The 17486-nt window shown below is 50.2% G+C and overlaps 1 protein-coding gene across 1 annotated transcript; it reads left to right on the top strand.

Annotated features, from left to right (window-relative positions):
• The first annotated feature begins 2223 nt into the window (after nt 1-2223).
• On the top strand, nt 2224-16656 carry LOC138102554 (serine/threonine-protein kinase PAK 3-like). Its single transcript, XM_069000267.1, has 14 exons — nt 2224-2299; nt 3745-3845; nt 6356-6490; nt 6768-7112; nt 7537-7704; nt 8029-8206; nt 10242-10305; nt 10995-11043; nt 11821-11933; nt 12599-12716; nt 13534-13633; nt 14067-14263; nt 15912-16049; nt 16484-16656. Exons 1-14 carry the CDS (start codon nt 2224-2226, stop codon nt 16610-16612), a joined length of 1911 nt encoding a protein of 636 aa, XP_068856368.1. The 3' UTR covers nt 16613-16656.
• The last annotated feature ends 830 nt before the right edge of the window (nt 16657-17486 follow it).

Here is a 17486-nt window from a genome sequence, read left to right on the forward strand (position 1 = left end):
TCCCAGCAACACCCAGCAATTTAACTAGAACAGCTCCAAACCATAAATCCAACATACATCCAACAATTTTCATTCTTTGACCTAAACCCCTTTTGGCTGCAGCAAAATATTACTTCCTCTCTCAGAGGGAATCGGGGATGTGCCTGAGGCTTGTGCTTGAGTAGTGAACTGATTTGGAAGGGAGCAGAAGGCTTTCAGTAGGCAATTTGTGTTTTCTTTATTACTTTGGGAAAGAAAGATGCAATGTGGCTTCACGCAGCAAAAGCACTTGCAGGGTGCAGTGACGAAATGTTGTGTTCAATTCCCAGGGAAGGAAGGTGTAAATGACCATCAGAGGAGAATTTGAGGAATGGGTGTTACGGGTTCAGGAGGACGCCCATGCCCAGAGAACTCAAGACCCAGTTAGAATTGCAAAGCAAATGAATTTTAGTAGTCACGTTAGCAAGAAATACATACCGGCGCCTGGCTGCTGGAAAAGCCACCGAGCAGGAGAAGGAGATAGAGCATGGCTCCTGAGTGGGAGGGGCAGAAGGGCAGGACTCCTTCAGGGCATCCCCTGGATAAAAATGGCGTGCGTCATGTCGTCCTCTCCCCTCCACCCCAGGAGCACACCTTATATCTCCTCCTCAGGAGTGGCCAGTTTCAACATCATTTCGTCCAGGGCCAGCTTACGAGATGAGGTCACATTGGCCCATGATCATACTCCATGCCAACAATGGCTCCATTATGTATTGTTTCTCCTTTCCCAGGATGAGTTCCACCAGGTGACCGATACCTAGTTTCATTTCTAGAAGTTAGTCCCGCTAACTAACAATACAGTCGTCTTCTGCATTATCTTGTCGATGTGCAACACTGCGGACCAAACATGTCAGGCCTCAGATCTGTCTCCTATCCCTGACACATGGGGATGTTCCCCAAATGACCACCAGAGACCCTCAGGACACCCCTACTCTCACATCAAGAACTTCTGACAAGTGGTTTAAATATGTCAAATAGTTTGAAGTCATGTTTAGCCTGTGAGTTTCAGCAAAGTAATGAGTGTGTCTTAGTTCCATGGGTACAAACTAGTAAGTGAGATTGCTGGGTGTGCACGTGTTAGGGAAGTGATTCCCCATGCACCCAGCGCTGAAATCAAGTGACGCCTCCTTTCTAACGCTGAGCTGGCAGCAGGGATGGATCCCTGCTTGGTAACCTTTCATTGTGGTCACTTATATTGAACAGTAAAAAAGGTTGAAATGAAATATTTCAAGCCGTTTCCCCCTGGTTTCCCTTTCCTGGGGGCCAAAGCTCTGTGCCCCAGGTGGCCTGGGTGTCTGCAGAGAAATGCAGCCCCCACAAAGCCCTTGGTTTTCCCACAAGTCATCATCACTCCTTCCCAGGTGCGCCCAGCTCTGGCAGGAGAGAGAGAGCCCACGGCGCAGTGGGCACCGTGCCCTCCCAGCCGGGGCTCTCTGGCACAGAGCAGCAGCAGCGCCAGCACCTTTCAACCCGCTCCTGGCCTTGGCTTCAGCCGGGAGCCAGAAGCCTCTGGAAATCAGCACTGCCAGTTGCATTCCCAGCTTGGAGCAGCTCCTGCGGGTGGGCAAATCCTGCCCGTTCGACTGCTTCCATAGAGGACGAAAGGCAGAGGCAGAGATGTACCTACAGAGGGGACCAGGGCGTGTCCAATAAAAGTGCAAATGTGTGGGGAGATTTGTTAGGAATTATTACAGCTGTCATGCAATTAGTGCCTTCTCTCCTGGATCTGTGCAATGCTTTGGGCCATTTTCTTGGTCTAGTTTCCTTTGCTTTGGTCCCATCTCAGTGTTCACTTGGGGTACAGGCTGTAGGTGCTTGGGGCACTCTTTGAGTTACTCTTGGAGCCCTTGAACAACAGGGTTTGGCCCACGAGGGGACTTTGTGCTGCTTTGTGACAGAGGAGAACTTCCCAGGCTATTGTGTGTTTGCTGCAGGGAAGCTTGGGTTGCTTAGCATCAATTCCCAGACCAACGCAGAGCAGCTGCTTTGTGATGTCAGGGCATGGTTGCCACGTTGTGGTGCTGTCATCAGAAGGTTGCCTTGGTGCACAGAAGGTCTCAGTGTCAGAGCAGCTCTTGGGCTTGCTCAGAGCAGGAGCATCCTCCTGGTTGAGGCCTTGTCAGGGGGCAGCTGCACTCTGACAGGAGCCTTGTTTTTTCTTGTGTTAGAGCACAGTCTGCAAACTTGCACAGCAGGGCTAAAATCATGGAGGCATTTGCTGCTGCAGTTTGCACTGTGTATGGCATTGGTTATTCTGCCTATTACCTGACTAACCTGACACGTGAGTAGAGGTTTTCCCTGGGTGTAACCCAACCTGGCTTGTGTAGGGCTTCCTGCTCTTTCTTAGTAACTGAGTTGATTTTGAAACAAAAAGACCATTAGGATGCCACTGCTTTGGTAAAGCTCCTGTCAACACGTTCAGCTCAAAAGAGGGTGTCTGTAGCCAGGGAGGTGCGGGCAGCATTTGCAAGGGAACGTGCAGGGGTTCCCTTCCCTCCACGGGAGAGTCTGTGGCAGCCGAGTCTGTCATTTCCTCAGGGGGCTGGGTGAAGCAGGACAACTTTGAAAAGGCAGCCTGGGAGGTGTTCTCAGAAGGCCTTCAAAGAACTCTGCAGTTGTGCCTGGAATTCAGGGAAAGCTTCTTTGTTTCTAAATTTTGTCATGAAAAGATTTGACTGTCTAACTCGACCCTTTAATGAGTGCTAAAATAGTGATTCTTTTTGCAATGAAGTGCAAACTCCCAAACAGTGAGTGTCTGCTCCTGAACCCCAGAGCTGCTCCTGGGCTGTTTCCCAGTCAAACTATGACATCTCAGGGGGGTTTGGGGGAAGGTTTTCTGGGCAACGGTTTTCAGTAACTTAATGGAATTAATGCATGCAACTTATTTTTTAAAAAAAGAACCTGAAGGAGAGGATAAAAAAGGCAGCTTTAGCTGTTGGGCAGAAGAGAAATATTGGGTGTTGAAGAACAATTTGCATTTTCTTGATCAAGTTTGTATTCATTTACTGGCAAAAGAGGCCAAAGCCTAGGCACAACCAAGAATATTGTCCTGCTCTCTTGCTGGCTGTGTGGAAGAACTGTGTCTGCTGGAGGGCTGTTGTGAAAAGAAAACCCTCTCTGTTTGGGTGGACTTGTTCTGCGGGATTAACCAGCACAGACGGTTTTTTCACAGCATCTGGTTCATTTTCCCTTCCCACTGCAGGTCACATGATCCGTGTATTCGTCAGTCCTGATCCTGAGGTGAGTGAGACAGGAACTTTTGATGTTCCTGGTGTTTAAGAACTGTGTAGAAATCTGTGAGCTTGGCCTGTGGCAGTAGAGTAAGGAGGCTGAGCTGGGTGGGCAGAAAGAAAATCCATGTTCATGTCTGCAGCAGCAATAGCAAAGGCATCGCTGTGTAATAGCTGCTTTTGCATTTCAGAGCTGTCGCAGAACTAAAAGCCCAGCTTTGCAGAGAGAACGTTGCTTGCTGAGAGTAGCCAGGCTGCAATATCTAATTCAGAGCAATATGCAGTACTGTTGAATTAGCCCATTTTACTTTAGTTGGAGGCACTTGGAATCCCATTGCTATGCAAGGTTATGATTTCTCCTTAGTAGAGCTGGTTGTAGAGCTGAATAGAGATAAGGTTAGAAATGACATGTAACTGCCTGTCCCTCACACTCCTGCCTGTCCACAGAGCCCAGAACCAACCTCAGGCTCTCCTCTGGCTCCCTCTGCTCCTGGAGAAGAGGTTGAAGAGGCTGAAGAGGCTGAAGAGGCTGAAGAGGAGAAAAATGTCCAGAACTCTCCAGCTGTGGTCAGTCATGAATCTGAACGTCGTGAGCCGGTAAGTGGCAGTTGTGGTTGTGGCTGTCTTTAGAGGAAATCAGAGCTGCAAGTTTCTGAGCGGCCAGCACTTGCTGGTGGTGGCCGAGGATGCTGAGTGCTGGAGTCCTGGCAGGACCTAGCGATTCCCCCCAGCCAGTGAGAGCTGGAACACGGCCTTTGAGCTGTCATGTTCAGGCCCCAGCTTGCTGGGATTCCAAGAGGGGCAAACGTGAATCATGAAGGCTCCCCTGTCGCCAGAGGAGGGAGCGCTCCAAAGACACCGCTCTCAGCCTTGCCAGACACGTGGGGGACACGGTGGCCTGGAGAGCCATGTCCCACTGCACAGGCTGGCCAAGTAGCTGCTGGCACAAAAGCTGTTGATGTGAGCACACAAGTGCTTTGGGGTGGTTTGTCCACATGAGCTTCTTGGGTGGGCTGAGCTGGGAGTATTTCAGAGACACACTGGGGATGGGGAGCTGCTGCTTGAAGTCAGGGACTTTGGTGCCTTGGTTGCCAGGTTGTTCTCTGGCCTCTTCAGGCAGAGCAGTGAGGAGCAGAGCTGACAGGGGCTCTGAGTGCGCCTGTGTTTTTGCTTTTGATAAGCTGCAAAGAGATGGTTGTGTTGTCCCCGGACCTGTGTGGGGCCACTCTTCTCCCGTGTGGCAAAAGAAGCAAAGTGCGCAGTTGGGAGCCCTTCTTCCGTGGCAGAAGCCAGAGGCTGCCATGTTTCTGCAGATACTTTCTGTTGTGAAGTCTGTTTTTAAAACTGCATTTGAAAACTGCATTGGAGCCTAGAGTGGGGGCAAAGATGTTGCTCTGAAGTAGGTGGCATTTTCATCTTTTTGTTTGTTGGTTTGTTGGTTTTCTAGGAGGAGACTCCCTGTCTTTTCTTTCTCGGCAAACAAAGGTGCTTTTACTCAACCTTTCCTGGACTTTTCTAGCACTGGACGAGATTCTGCTAGAATTTTAGCTTGCAAGCTGGCGGTTCTGGAAGTTGCAGTATTTTTGCATGAGAACACGTAGTTTGGGGCAAGGAGATTGGTGCAGAAGGAGCTGTTCTGGTGTCCGGCCAGCCAGCAGGGCCTTGCACATCACTCTCAGGTTAACAGCGCCCGTGCCTTTTGGCAGCCCAGGGGAGCAGAATGTGTTGTATTCCAGGTATGGGAATTCAGCAGGAAATCCACACCCTTGCATTCCAGCTGGTCCTCTGAGGTCAGAGGGTCTGGGAGGGGCTCAGCTTCATTTCTGAAGTGCAGCCACTTTAACATCATCAGTCTGGTTGAGTCCAAGAGAAGAACTTGCCCCAGTACAGATGCACAAAGAGTGCAGTTCCCAGTGCAGTGCCCTGGGTCTGATCGCATTCTATAAGGCCCTTCCTGCTCCAGGTTCCCCAAGAGTGTGGTTTATTGAAGCAACAGGAGAGCAAGTTCAGGATTGCTGCTGATCAGGGCACTGGCTACCAAGTGTTGATGTGTGTAGTGAGGGAAAGCATAGCATAGGAAAAGAGAGATGATAACAGTGAGATCGATCTGTCTATCTATCCATCTATCTATCTATCTATTGATCTATCTATCGATCTGTTTATCTAAATGAAACTTCCTGGCTCTGCTCCAAGGCAATTGGAGGTGCAAAGCTCACCTAAAGACATCCTTTCAGGAGAGGAGGAGAGACATGTTCCATCAAGCGATCCCGAGCAGGCAGAGATGTTTCCCCCTCCAGAGATGGTTGTTTTTTCCCCTCAGAGGTGTTTTCCTCCCCCTGTTTATCCGTGAAAGTTTGGTCTGTCCTATGGGTGTGGAGCAATCCCATCCTCTAGGTGGGGTTTGGTGACTCTGGTCAAACATGCATTACAGGACACATGGTTTCCATCACTGGCATCCTGAAGGGTGTCTAAGTTAATTTGTTAATTGGGCCTTCTGAGGGTCTCTGTTACTGCCGGTCAGAATTCTCAGTTGACAAAAGAGGGAGGACAAGAAACACCTTGGTTCCCCTCCATATACTGAGGTGGCCATAGAGGCCCTCTGACCTCCATTGGAGGCTCTTTGTTCGCATCCTCATCTCCTGAATAATCCAGGATTTGTAACAAGAGTGTAGATGTCAGAAAGGCAGGAATGGCAGTGCAGGCCTGAAGAGAACATGAACTCCAGAAGTGTCTCTCACAAGGAGCAAGCTCCCACAGGAAGCCACCTGCAGAGCCAGGGTGGGGCTGTGGCACAGGGCTGGGTGTCAGTCACTTCTGAAAGACAAGCAGGACACGGCAGAAGAGGAGCGAGGTCCTCAGCAGAGCCTTGAGAAATGCCCCACGTTCCCTGTCAGATGCCTAAGAGTCTGTTGGAGCTTCAGTCCCAGATGGAGCCTGACTGTAGTGCCAGTGTCACTTTGGAATCTGTGCCTCCCCGTGGGCAGAGAAGGACCCGGGAGAGCAGCAGCACATTGCTTTGGGAATGTGCGAGCCCATCAGTCTCTGAGTCCTGCCCCACAAATATTTTATGGGAAGTTGAAAGCCATCTTCTCTTGCTTTCTGCGCAGCTCCTTCTAGAGAAAGAGCATGAGCAGATTGCTCTATCAGAGATGCCTTGCCAGACTCGGCGAGAGCTGTTCCCAGCCCGAGAGCAGCTGCAGCAGCTCAGGCAGCAGGTGGAAGAGGCACAAGAGAATGGCCAGGTGAGCCTGCCTAGCCAGGTGACAGAGTGAAGGGCAGGAACAGGGACATAAAACGGAGCTCTTGGGACTGAGGAGGCCAGGAGTCCCACAGGCACTGAAAGCACAGAGCCTTGTCATCTGCAGAGACCAGTGCTGGGACGGGAGGGTTCCAATGGAAGCAGAGCTGGGTAGGGAAGCAGAAGGGAGGGGCTAAATGAATGTGATTTTGAGGCTGAAAGAGGAAAAAGCTGAGCCTGATGGCAGCTGCCAGTCACTTGCTCTGCATTTGTGTGTACAGAACATCAAGGCAGAGCCACAAGCAGAGCTGCCCGAAGCCAAGAGTGACATCAAGGCAGCAAAGAGGAGGAGCAAGGAGGACATCAGAAGCATCCAAGAGGAGAAGAATCTCCATCAGCACAGGAGCGATCTACAAGAGCAGGTGAGTGTAAGAGCTGAAGCCACTCCACTTGTGAGACATCCTCTCTCTGCTTCTTTGCAGAACATCGACAAAGAGCTGCAGGCAGAGCTGCAGGAAACTGAGGCTAGGATCAAGGCAAGGGAGAAGAGGCTGGATGAAGGACTGAAAATCATCCGAGAGGAAATTAATCTTCTACTCCAAAAGCATGAGGCTCTAGAAAAGCGAGTGAGTGAAACAGAGAGAGCCGCTGCAGTCACCAAACTGGTGGTTTCTGCCCTTCTTGCTTTTCCTCTGCAGAGCAGCAGGCGGGTGGGGTGATGTCTCTGAGTGCCATCCTGCTGTGGTCTCTATCACAGCCACTCTGAAGGACACGTCCTGGGCTGCTGAATCTCAGCTGCTGCCCTGGACAGTGCGACTAGTCCTTTGGCCTTTTGGCCAGCAGTCATCCAAATGGATTCCTGCTGGCCTGTTCCTGCTCTCCTTGTTTCTTGAGGTGTTTTTGCAGGTCAGCTTGGTGACCCTGATGGATCTTGAAACAAGCTGTCTGTATCCCTTGTGAACCTGTTCTTTCCCTTTCCTCACAGTCGCTGACCCACGGCTGACAGGGATAAGCTGTAGTGTCTGACTGCTTTGTTGTGTTTGACTTGAGGTGGAAGTGTTGACATCTCACCTGGCAGCCTGCAAAGACTTCCAGCAAGTGATTGGCCACAAAGAGCCCCAAGGCTGGCGTGGGGCACAGGAACTGTCCCAGCCGGACCTGCTGCAGCTTGAGCCCGTCCCGAAGATGGTGGAGGAAAAGAGGACTCCATGGGAGGAGGTAGAACATTAGAACAAGGAGATGCAAGTGTGTCCATAGCCCTTGGAGGGGGAAAAGAGTGCTTGGGAGGAAGTGGAATAGTCATTGCAGCAGTCATCCTTCAGAAAATCCATGAGAATGTTACAGGAATCTGGCCATGAACTCAAGTAAAATCAGCCTTTGGTTTTGACCCATCCGCTTTGAGAAGTGGACATGCAAAAAAATCCATTTTAAGAGCCCTGCATGTGGCTGACAGCATCTTCCTCTGGGCCTGCATTTGAAATGGGATCCCAGGGCAATCTCTGCGAGCCAGACTTTCTGACACAACCTCATTTCTTGTCTCAGATCTACACAGGCTCTCGCATGGAACCTGCTCCTGCAGCAGCAGCAGCAGCAGCATTGTCTAAAGGAGCCTTTGGACCCCAGCCTGAGAAGTGGAGCCCGGGCAGTTTGCTCAGCTCCAACAGCGACACAGCTTCTTCCCATCAACAGGAGATGGAGGATGACCTCCTGGAGCTACTGAGTACGTCTTGTGTATTTCTTGTGTGAGGGACAGTGTATTGTGTGCATGTGTCAGCATAGCTGTGCCAAATGTTGCTCCGCAGTTTGGTGTCACAGGGACATTTAGGACTCCTCACAGGAAGTGCTGTGCTCCGAGGCAGCGAGGGAGTGCTCTGGGTGTTCCTGCTGCCTCTGAGCACAGCTCAGACTGCCTTGGCTTTGCCTGAGCTTCCCTCTCTGCTGAAGGCAGAAGCAGGGATTGTTCCTGCATCAGCTGTGACCTAGCAAATGATCTAGGCAAGTCCTCTGTGCTAGTGGCCAAACTGAACGGAATATTTGGCTTCCTAAATTCTCCTTAGACTCCTGATTTCTCAGCATTCATCAGAGCAAAAGACCTTCGCAGAAATTGTTTGGTTTTGGGGTTTTGTCTTTTGGTGGGTTTGTAAGGATTTTGGTTGGTGGTTTGTTGTTTTGGGGTTTTTTTGTGTTTGGTTTGGTTTGAGCCTTTTTTTTTTTTTTTTGGTGAAGTTGTTTTTTCTCCATCCTGAAGGAGCTCTTCTTCCTCATGTGTCTTATTGGTGTAATTTTGATGACTGTTACTATTACCACTACTACATCTACAGTTGGTTTTTATGACAATGCAACATTTTTGCCAATGACCACTTCTTTGAAAAAACATCAAGTGACAGCACAAATTGAGAGCAAGAGGTGTTTTCCACATGTCCCCAAAGAAAAAGCAGATACTTTATAACAATCCCTATTTAATATCCTAGTTTCATGCTTATAAGGATGTGTCCAAGAGACACATTGATGTGGCGTGGTCAGGTAAAACTGCACTGCAGGCATTTCTCAGGAGTGAGCCTCCAGCCCATCCACTGTCTATCCCTCAGATCCGTGGCACTTTTTCATCCCTGATTCCCAATCATTCCCGTGACTGTTAGAATGCCACCCGTTGGCCCAAGCCCTGCACAGCTCACTCTCTAGGAAAACACATGAAGCCCTTTGTGATTCTGCAGCACAGCCCATTGAATCTGCTTCCTGCCCATAACAGCTGCCAGTGCTGTGCTCTCAGGTAAGACCTGGGGGGGGCTGAGAACAGAGCCCAGTTGACTCTGTGTCTACCATCACCTGTTGGGACAAGAAGGGCATTGATGTGCACCTCGGTGTGTCTGATCTCAAAGCCAATCCTCTTGTGTCCTGAAAGGGGGCAAGAGCTTGGAACAGGGCTCGGTCTGGCTGTGGCTTCTTCCCAGTGCTTGTCAGTGCTCATCCTTGGGCCTTCCCAGCCCTGCTGTGGTACCTGCCCTGCCCCTGACGGCCGCTGCGACTGCAGAGGCTGGAGCCTTCCTCAGCTGAGAGAGTCCTGCTGCTGCCCGGCCGCTGCAGCGCGGAGCTGCCGGGAGGCAGCAGCCCCTCGTCTGGGCCGGCTTCTGCATGGCACGGCCTGGACTCACGAGAGGCTCAGCATCTCCTCTGGGCAGCTGTCCGTGCCACGCCGGCGCCCGAGGAGCACTGCTGTCCTTGCTGCCCGTGGCCGCTGTGCCGAGCTGGGAAGGCGGGGACGTGTGCGGAGCTGAGAGGGCGAGTCCAATGCCAGCGACTGATCCGCGCAGTCAGGGGGAAGACAAGCAGTGTGGTTCTTCACATGGGACACGGGCAAGGGCATCTTTGAACTCAGCCTGCCCATAACGGCTGAGCATCCTGATGCGGAAAGCCCCGTTGGTATTGGTCACAACGTGAGCTGCTCTGGTTTACAAAAAGAAAGGCATTCTTTTGGCAAGATGCCCTCCTCTCCTGCGAATGCATCTCTCTGTGCTTTGTTTCCTCTCAAGAGATCTCTTCAGAGGACTGTAGAAAATCAGTCTCAGTGCTGGCCATCTGTGCTGCAGAGCTGCCTGGCTTGTTGCTGTTGCTGTTGTGGTTCTTGTCGCTGTTGTTGTTGTTACCCAGATGACCACAAAAGGCTCAGAGCCCCAGAGAGTGGGGCTGCCTTTTGTATCTCCTGGAAGGTGGCATGTCTGCTTTCAAGTGAGCATCTTGCACTTTGTTTCCCTCAGGGAAAATGGTGAGCATGGAAAATCCGGTGATGAAATACACTGAACTGGAAAATATCGGCAGCGGGTGAGTCCAACCACAGTTTCTTCTACAAAACCATGGGCCAGCTGTTCTGCTGGTGGAATATCTATCAAGTGTCAAGTCAGGCAAGCTGCAAACATGTTCAGACACTGGGCTTAGATTGGCCCATCTCTCAGTGCTGGTCAGAATTTGTAAGTGTGGTCAGAAGGCATTGTCAAAGACATCTCCACGCTGCCACGGTCTTGCCTGCAGCAAGGAACAGGAGCTGGAAGATCTCCTGTCTCTCAAGTGTGGGACAGCTGTGTGTTAATTTCCTTAGCATTTTTGTATGTCTCAAAATCATCCGGCCACACTAATGAAAGGAGAATCTTGCTTGCCTGAAAGAGCAGCCTAGCCCCTGGTAGCTGTCAGATAACAGTTCTCAGGAACAGTTCTTTCCAAGAGGTTGCTGAAGGAAATACTCGGTGGTCAGGATTAGAACCACACAGTTTAGAAACGGAAACTCAAGATGAAAGAATAAGCTCTCTTTTTGAGCTGAGGCACTAAAGCCCAAAGCTTCAGGAACAGGCCCAGTGCCCATGCACTGGAGAGGAAAATGCATCATGTGCCCTCTGGCAGAGCCCTCATGCCTCCTGCAGGTTTTAGGCACTTAGAGCAGAGATCTCCTGTCCGGGCTGGCTTTCACGCCAAGATCTAAACAGCTTCTCCTTTCTTTGCTGCTGTTTTGTTTCTAGGGGTTTCGGAGAAGTTTGCAGAGCATTCGACAATGCCACAGGAGGAGAGGTAAATGTCAACAGTCCCTGCAGATTCTGCAGCTCTTGAGGGCTTTCCCCTCTGGTGTGAGTTGTGGCTGGAGCTTTGGGTCACCGGGAGAGCTGTGCTGCAAAGGCACAAGAAGCACAGACTGGTGCCAGCCTGCAAAATACATTTGGGACAGTCGTTGTCCTTCTCAGCTGCCAGAAGGAAGGCAAAGAGAGCAGTGGTTCCTTTTGGAGAAGGAAATGCTCACTCACTCTCAGTGGCTAAAACAAAGGTGGTGCCTTAGAGCATCTCACTGCTTTCTTGTGGCTACAGCTTCAGAGTCCTGAATTCTCATTTCTGGCTGCCAGCAAATACATCTGAACCTTACTGGTAGTTCCTTAGCAACCTGCAGTGCTGCACTTGGGAACTGCACGTAGGGAGGGATCTGCAAGGCGTCCCTAAGAGCCCTAAGCCCTGCTTATAGCCCAGGATGTATCCATAGAGTAGCAAGGCTTGGATTACTTCTCTGGATCCCAGGCAGAGCAGCAGAGGGTGTGGGCAGAGCTTTGTGGGTGATAGTTGAGACACCATTGTTACCAAGTGGACAAGGCAAAACGTCAGTGGCCATGTGTCCTGTTTCTGGCCCACAAGGGAGCGGAGAAATGGGCTGTTGGAATGTCAGTTCCTAATTACTCCAGTGTCTAATCACAAGGCACTTTGGCACAGCTCAGCTGTGTCATTCCAAAATCACTCGCTCCATGTGTGTTGTGGTCTCGTGCCACCAACTTCTCAAGGTACTGATTGTCATTGTCATTTTAGGTGGCCATAAAGAAAAGTAGTCTGCAAGGACTGAGGAGGAAGGAAGTAACTGTCAATGAACTCATGATCATGAAGATGAATAGGAATCCCAACCTGGTCAACTATTTAGACAGGTGAGTGGTCGTGGTCTTATCCCATGAATGTTTGTTTACCTACTGCAAGCATGAGAGGTCAAAAACCAACTTTGGTCTGTGGCAGAAAATAGAGCTGTTAATTACTGATCAATTATTATTTCTCTTCTCATCTCCAATGGATGGGAAGAGAGTGCATTTTGTCTGCATTAGTCTTCCCTGGCACACATCGTTTGACAATTCTTCAAAAGCCTGCACCAGTGCTATCTTACTAAGTCAATACCCTCTAAGTTCACTGCCACCACGTTGTCTTGGGGCTTGATTTTTCTCAAGAGTCTTAAATGCTGATGAACCATCCGAGAGAGGATTTCCCTTGGACTGCAGCCCCTCTTTTCCATTGCTGTGCATGCCAGGAAGACTAGATGCTTTTTTTCCATAAACACCATGTGTGACAGCTTTTTATCTGGGCTGTTAGTAAACTGTGTTTTTCACTTGCTGGCCATCTAAGACATCTCCTTTTTCACAGCTGTGCCTTTCTCCTTGACACAGCACAGACCGCAATCACTGCACAGCCTAGAGGGAACGTCTATTCCTTTGAGTCTGTCCTCGTTTCAAAGGGACCTGGAAACAAGAATCAATCGTTGTCTTTTCCAAACAGTGGCGTAGCCATGCACGTTCATCTCCATGGCCTCATTTCCTTCTTTCAGCTACCTTGTGGATGATGAAGTCTGGCTGGTGATGGAGTACATGGATGGAGGCACTCTGACTGATGCCATCTATGAGATGTACATATCTGAAGATGAGATGGCAGCCGTCAGTCGGGAGGTCAGGGATCCCACCTGTGCTTCCGAGGGCTTGGGCAGGATTGTCTGGGAAACAGGGGCTGAGAACTGGAGGGATTCCATGTGCCAAACTTTGCTTCTGTGTGGCTGCTATGCTATGGGGAAGCGGGGGAACTGCGTGGCAGTGTGCCTGCACTCCCTGTACTCTGTTCTTGTACTCTTATCTCCTGCTGTTGCATTCTCACTCTGTCTCTTGTATTTGTAGTTGCTGTTCTCCACCTTGCCTCTCTGAATGCTTGCCTGGAGCCTGTCTGCACGGCATTCCTTGCCTGTAAAAGCAAAAGTGCTGGTAGCAGAATTGGAAACTAATGGTAAAAGGGACTCATTTCTCAGAGTCCTCAGCTGAAAAGGGTAATAGTGCACCCAAAATGCTGTTTGCTTCTGAAAGGCGACTCATGTGATACTTCCAAGTCTGTGCTGAGGCCAGCAAGAAAACCTTTGCCATGCAGCCTCCCACCCAAAAGTGAGCCGCTTCACAGCAAAGGGAGGGACTCTTTCTTTCTTGGCAAAGCCTTGCTTGTCCTCTGGATGAAGAAAGCACATCCACTGCAGCAGCAGTCATTCTGGCTGCTTTGCAGAGGACAGTCTAGAACAGCAATTCCCGTTGGCTCTCTCAAAAGCTGACGTGCCTTCCCTTAGAAAGGTAGTGTTGGAGCAGCAAGCTCTTCCTCTCAATGGCTCTGTGTTCTGCCATTGCACTCTATTCCCCTGGAAAGGGAATCTTTTAGAGCTGTTTCCTTTCTTGTGGGCTCAAATCACACCACTCATTTTTATCCTCCTGTCTCTGTTTTCTCTCTCAGTGCCTGCAAGGACTGGATTTTCTTCACTCAAACCATGTCATCCATCGAGATGTGAAGAGCAGCAACATCCTTCTCAGAACTGACGGCTCTGTCAAGCTGGGTTGGTATATTCTTGGCCAGGCAGAGCGTTCCGGGCATGTGGGGTTTGGGGCTGCTTTTGAGTGACTGCCAGTTCCCCCAAAGTGGTGCTGCTGGCAGTGCGGGACCCCTGCAGCGAGCTGAAGGCACAGTTGCAACGTGCACAGAGGTATGGCGAGGAAAAAGCCGTCCAGAGTGGCACTGGTTTGGGTCTGTGTGTGTCCCTTCCAGAGGGAGGGAGCTACAATCTAAAGGTTCCAGGGAATAAAAGCCACTTCTGGGGGCAGGATTAAAAAATTTAAAAAGCAGCCACTTCCGTGTTTCCTTGGCTAAAGTCCTGAGGAAACAGAGCAGGGACGGATTTCCAGGAGATTCAACAGCGCTTTCTCAGACTTACAGTGGGGAGTTCTTTTGCTTGGTTTCCTAATTGTACAGAACTTTTTTGTTCTCCTCAGCTGATTTTGGCCTCTCTGCTCAGCTCACCCCTGAGCAGAATCTAAGGAGCTCAGTGGTCGGGACGCCTTGGTGGATGGCGCCTGAGGTTGTGCTAGGTCAACCATATGGCCCCAAAGTGGACATATGGTCTCTTGGAATTGTGGGATTCGAAATGGTGGAACGAGAAGCTCCTCACTGGAATGAAAGTCCTACCTCGGTAAGGAGCAAATACTCACTGATCCCTCTGTCTTTTTCACCTATCCTGTGTTCTGTCCTCCATCAGACAAAATCCCATTGCCGTCTGCTGGCACTGCTTCCACCAAGGTCCCCTTCTAAAAATGGCCCTGCAGCACATCAGCATCTGCTGTAGTTTTGGTTGCATCGGTGGGGGAACTCAGGCCCTACCACATGCAAACACTCTCCATTCTCAGGCAACACTTTCCTTTGGGTTTTAAGTTGTTCCAGCTTGTCTGTCTGTGTAGAGGTCTCTAATAACACAAAACACACATCTCAGAGCTGGTGTTACATTTCCAGAAAAGAAGGAAAGAAACCCAAACCAACAAAGTTTCTAAAACAGTGGTTTTCTAGAGAAGAACTGCACTCCCTGTACGGTTTCTTGTCACTTGCCTAAAACCTGGGCATGAGGGTGTAAAGGCCACATAGTGTCTTCTGCTTCTTGTGCAGTGTTGCTGAAACACTTAGTGACCATATTTCTGTCATAGCCCAAGCCACGTTCTCCACGTGACCAAGCTGCAGCCTGGTGACACGGAGAGCCTGCCAAAACCTCCCATTTGTTACCTGGCACTTTCTGGGATGGGCACATCTTTAATGCATTGACTTGAGTATCCAGAAAAGCAGAGGGCTACCATAGGGATAGCATTTCTCCTTCTGCTGATTTGACCACGAAAAGTTTTTCTTTTGCCACATCAGAGAAGCTGGAACTTGCAGACTGCTGCGAGACAGAGCTGCAGGTGGCTCCTGTGTGCCCAAACAGGCATTTTCATCCCAATACATTTCTGCATGCATCTTAACGTGTCTGTGTTGAATGCGAGGTTCCAAATGTTTCTTTCCTTACCTGAGCAATAACTCCCTTTTCTATAATAATACTTGAAAACAGTTAGAGCAAAGTCCCTCTTCCAAACTGCCTGTCAAGCTGGTGGGAATCTTCAGAGAAGCAAAACGTGCTTTTGCTGATGTAGTTGCCCCTAACTAGGTCAGCCAATCAAATCAGCTGCCGAGGCAAGCTCCGCTGGATGCTGGAAAAGCTGTGGCTGCTTTGGGGTTTGGGTTTTTTGTTGGTATAGGAAAGTCATCTCTGCCTCTCTGCCAAGGCAGAAATTGCCACTGCAGAGTTGAGCTTAAACAAGGGGCTCTGGGAGAGCATTTACAGACTTGAAACTGATGCCTGGAGTGGCTACCTAAAACCAGAGACTAGACAAGAATAAGAGAATCAAAATAGGTATTTATTTGAACGGCCTTCAAAGATACAGCCTGGGCAGTCAAAAGGCTACATCCAAGATGGACCCTGGGTCATGAGTTCTTCACAGTTTTGTAAGCTTGGTCCATTTCCATAGCAGGGTTAATTCTCCAATTATGAGCCCAGTAATGATGTAATTAGCCCAAGTTTGCCCCTCTTCAGAGGCTTTGAGTTCACACATTTTGGGCCCTGGGACAATCGGAGTGTCCTTGGAGAGCAAACCTAGAGAGGCTTTGTTATGTCTAACTAGCACGAGAGAACAGTAGCTAACAGGCCACACAAAACTTCCGAGCTACACACTAGGCAGTACAGGACTTGAAAAATAGAAAAGTTAAAACCTAAGGCATCAAAAGAAGCAGGTGGAGTCTTGTGTTTCCTTTTTCTCCAGGCTGAACTCCTGATAGCCACAGGAGGGACCCCACAGCTGCGGCAGCCCAACCTGTTCTCGGCTTCTCTGCGTCACTTCCTGAACTGCTGCCTGCAGAAAAACGAGGAGCGGCGCTGGTCTGCCAAGGAGCTCCTGCAGGTAAAATGCAAAGGGGCTGCAGGTCAAACAGTGTCCGAGGATGGGCTCCTCCTCCACTGAAGCCCAAGGCATCAGATGAGCCCCCTTCCTCCTCATCTCCACTCTTGGTGCTTTCCAAATGAAAATGGTGAGGAATCCTGGGCTGGGCTGGCAGGGACCTGTAAAGGCCATCTGATCCATGTGGTGTGCAATGAGCAGGGATATCTTGAAAGAGATCAGGCTGCTCAGAGCCCCTTCCCACCTGACCTGGAATGTTTCCAGGGAAGGGACACTTACCAGCTCTCAGGACAACCTGTGCCACTGTTGCACTATGCTCCTTAGACCTACTCAGAGTAAATCCCCTTTTCATTTAAAAATATTACCCCTGCCTTTGAAGCACTGAGCTTGGAAAGTCATGGTTCATTGTTCTTGGTTGGTTTTTTTCCTTTGGGCAGCATCCATTTGTAACATCAGCCAAGCCTGCATCCAGCCTGGTGCCACTGATCCAGTCACTGAAGAAGTGGAAGGAGGAGGAGAAAAGATTGCAGTGGCAATCCATCCATTCAGGACTATTTTCTCCATGACCAGCTTAGATGAGGATTGTAGAGTAGGATTGTAGAGTAGGATTGCAGAGTAGGATTGCAGAGTAGGATTGTAGAGTAGGATTCTAAATAAATAAAGTTTCTGAAACCCCAACTCATCTGTAAGATTCCTTTCTTTCTCACCTTGTGATTTAGCTCAACTTTTCCTTCTCAATTGTCCGTTGTTTCTTAAAGGTGGAAAGAGACACTTATGGCTTCTTTGGTATGGTTTGTCAGTGGGGCAGGCTCTTCTTCATTCATCCTCTCCAGACCACACTGCCTTTGCAATACGGCACACTGGCCGGTTTTTGTCCAGCCATTGTGCTTGTAGTTGAGGCAGAAAGGGCAATGGCATTTGCAGGCAAAAGCAGAGGAGGAGTTGTGCAGCCAAGACATCCTGTGCAGATGCAGGTGTTGAGCTGTGACTCGAGAGCACTGGGGTTCCTGCCACTTGGATTTGTATCCCTAAGTGCAATCTCTTTGGCTCAGGGAGAGTCTTGCTCAGCTGAGAAAGCAGAAAGCTCAGCGAGGGTGCTCTGAAAGGTCTCGTCTGAGGCAGAGCTGTCAGCGAGCGTGAGGTGAGAGCGGCCCGGCCTTGCCCAGGCTGGAGCCCCAGCAGAGCCCACGCAGAGCCCAGAGCAGCCTGAGGCTGGGCAGAGGCAGGCTGGCAGGAGGCCCTTGGAGCTGCAAGAGGCAGCAGCCTGGCACTGGGTGCCTCTTCCTGGGAGCGGGCACATGGTCCCATCTCAGAGCCAAAGCGGCAGCTGGCTGCTGCCGAGGGAAGCGTAGCCGTGCTGGGCACAGCGCAGACTGGTGCCATTGGCCGTCTGGAGGCGGCCCAGGAGGAGAGAAAGGCAAAAGGCAGCCGAGGGCTGGT

Source organism: Aphelocoma coerulescens, unplaced genomic scaffold, assembly GCF_041296385.1.
Source record: "Aphelocoma coerulescens isolate FSJ_1873_10779 unplaced genomic scaffold, UR_Acoe_1.0 HiC_scaffold_87, whole genome shotgun sequence".
Taxonomy (NCBI): Eukaryota; Metazoa; Chordata; class Aves; order Passeriformes; family Corvidae; genus Aphelocoma; species Aphelocoma coerulescens.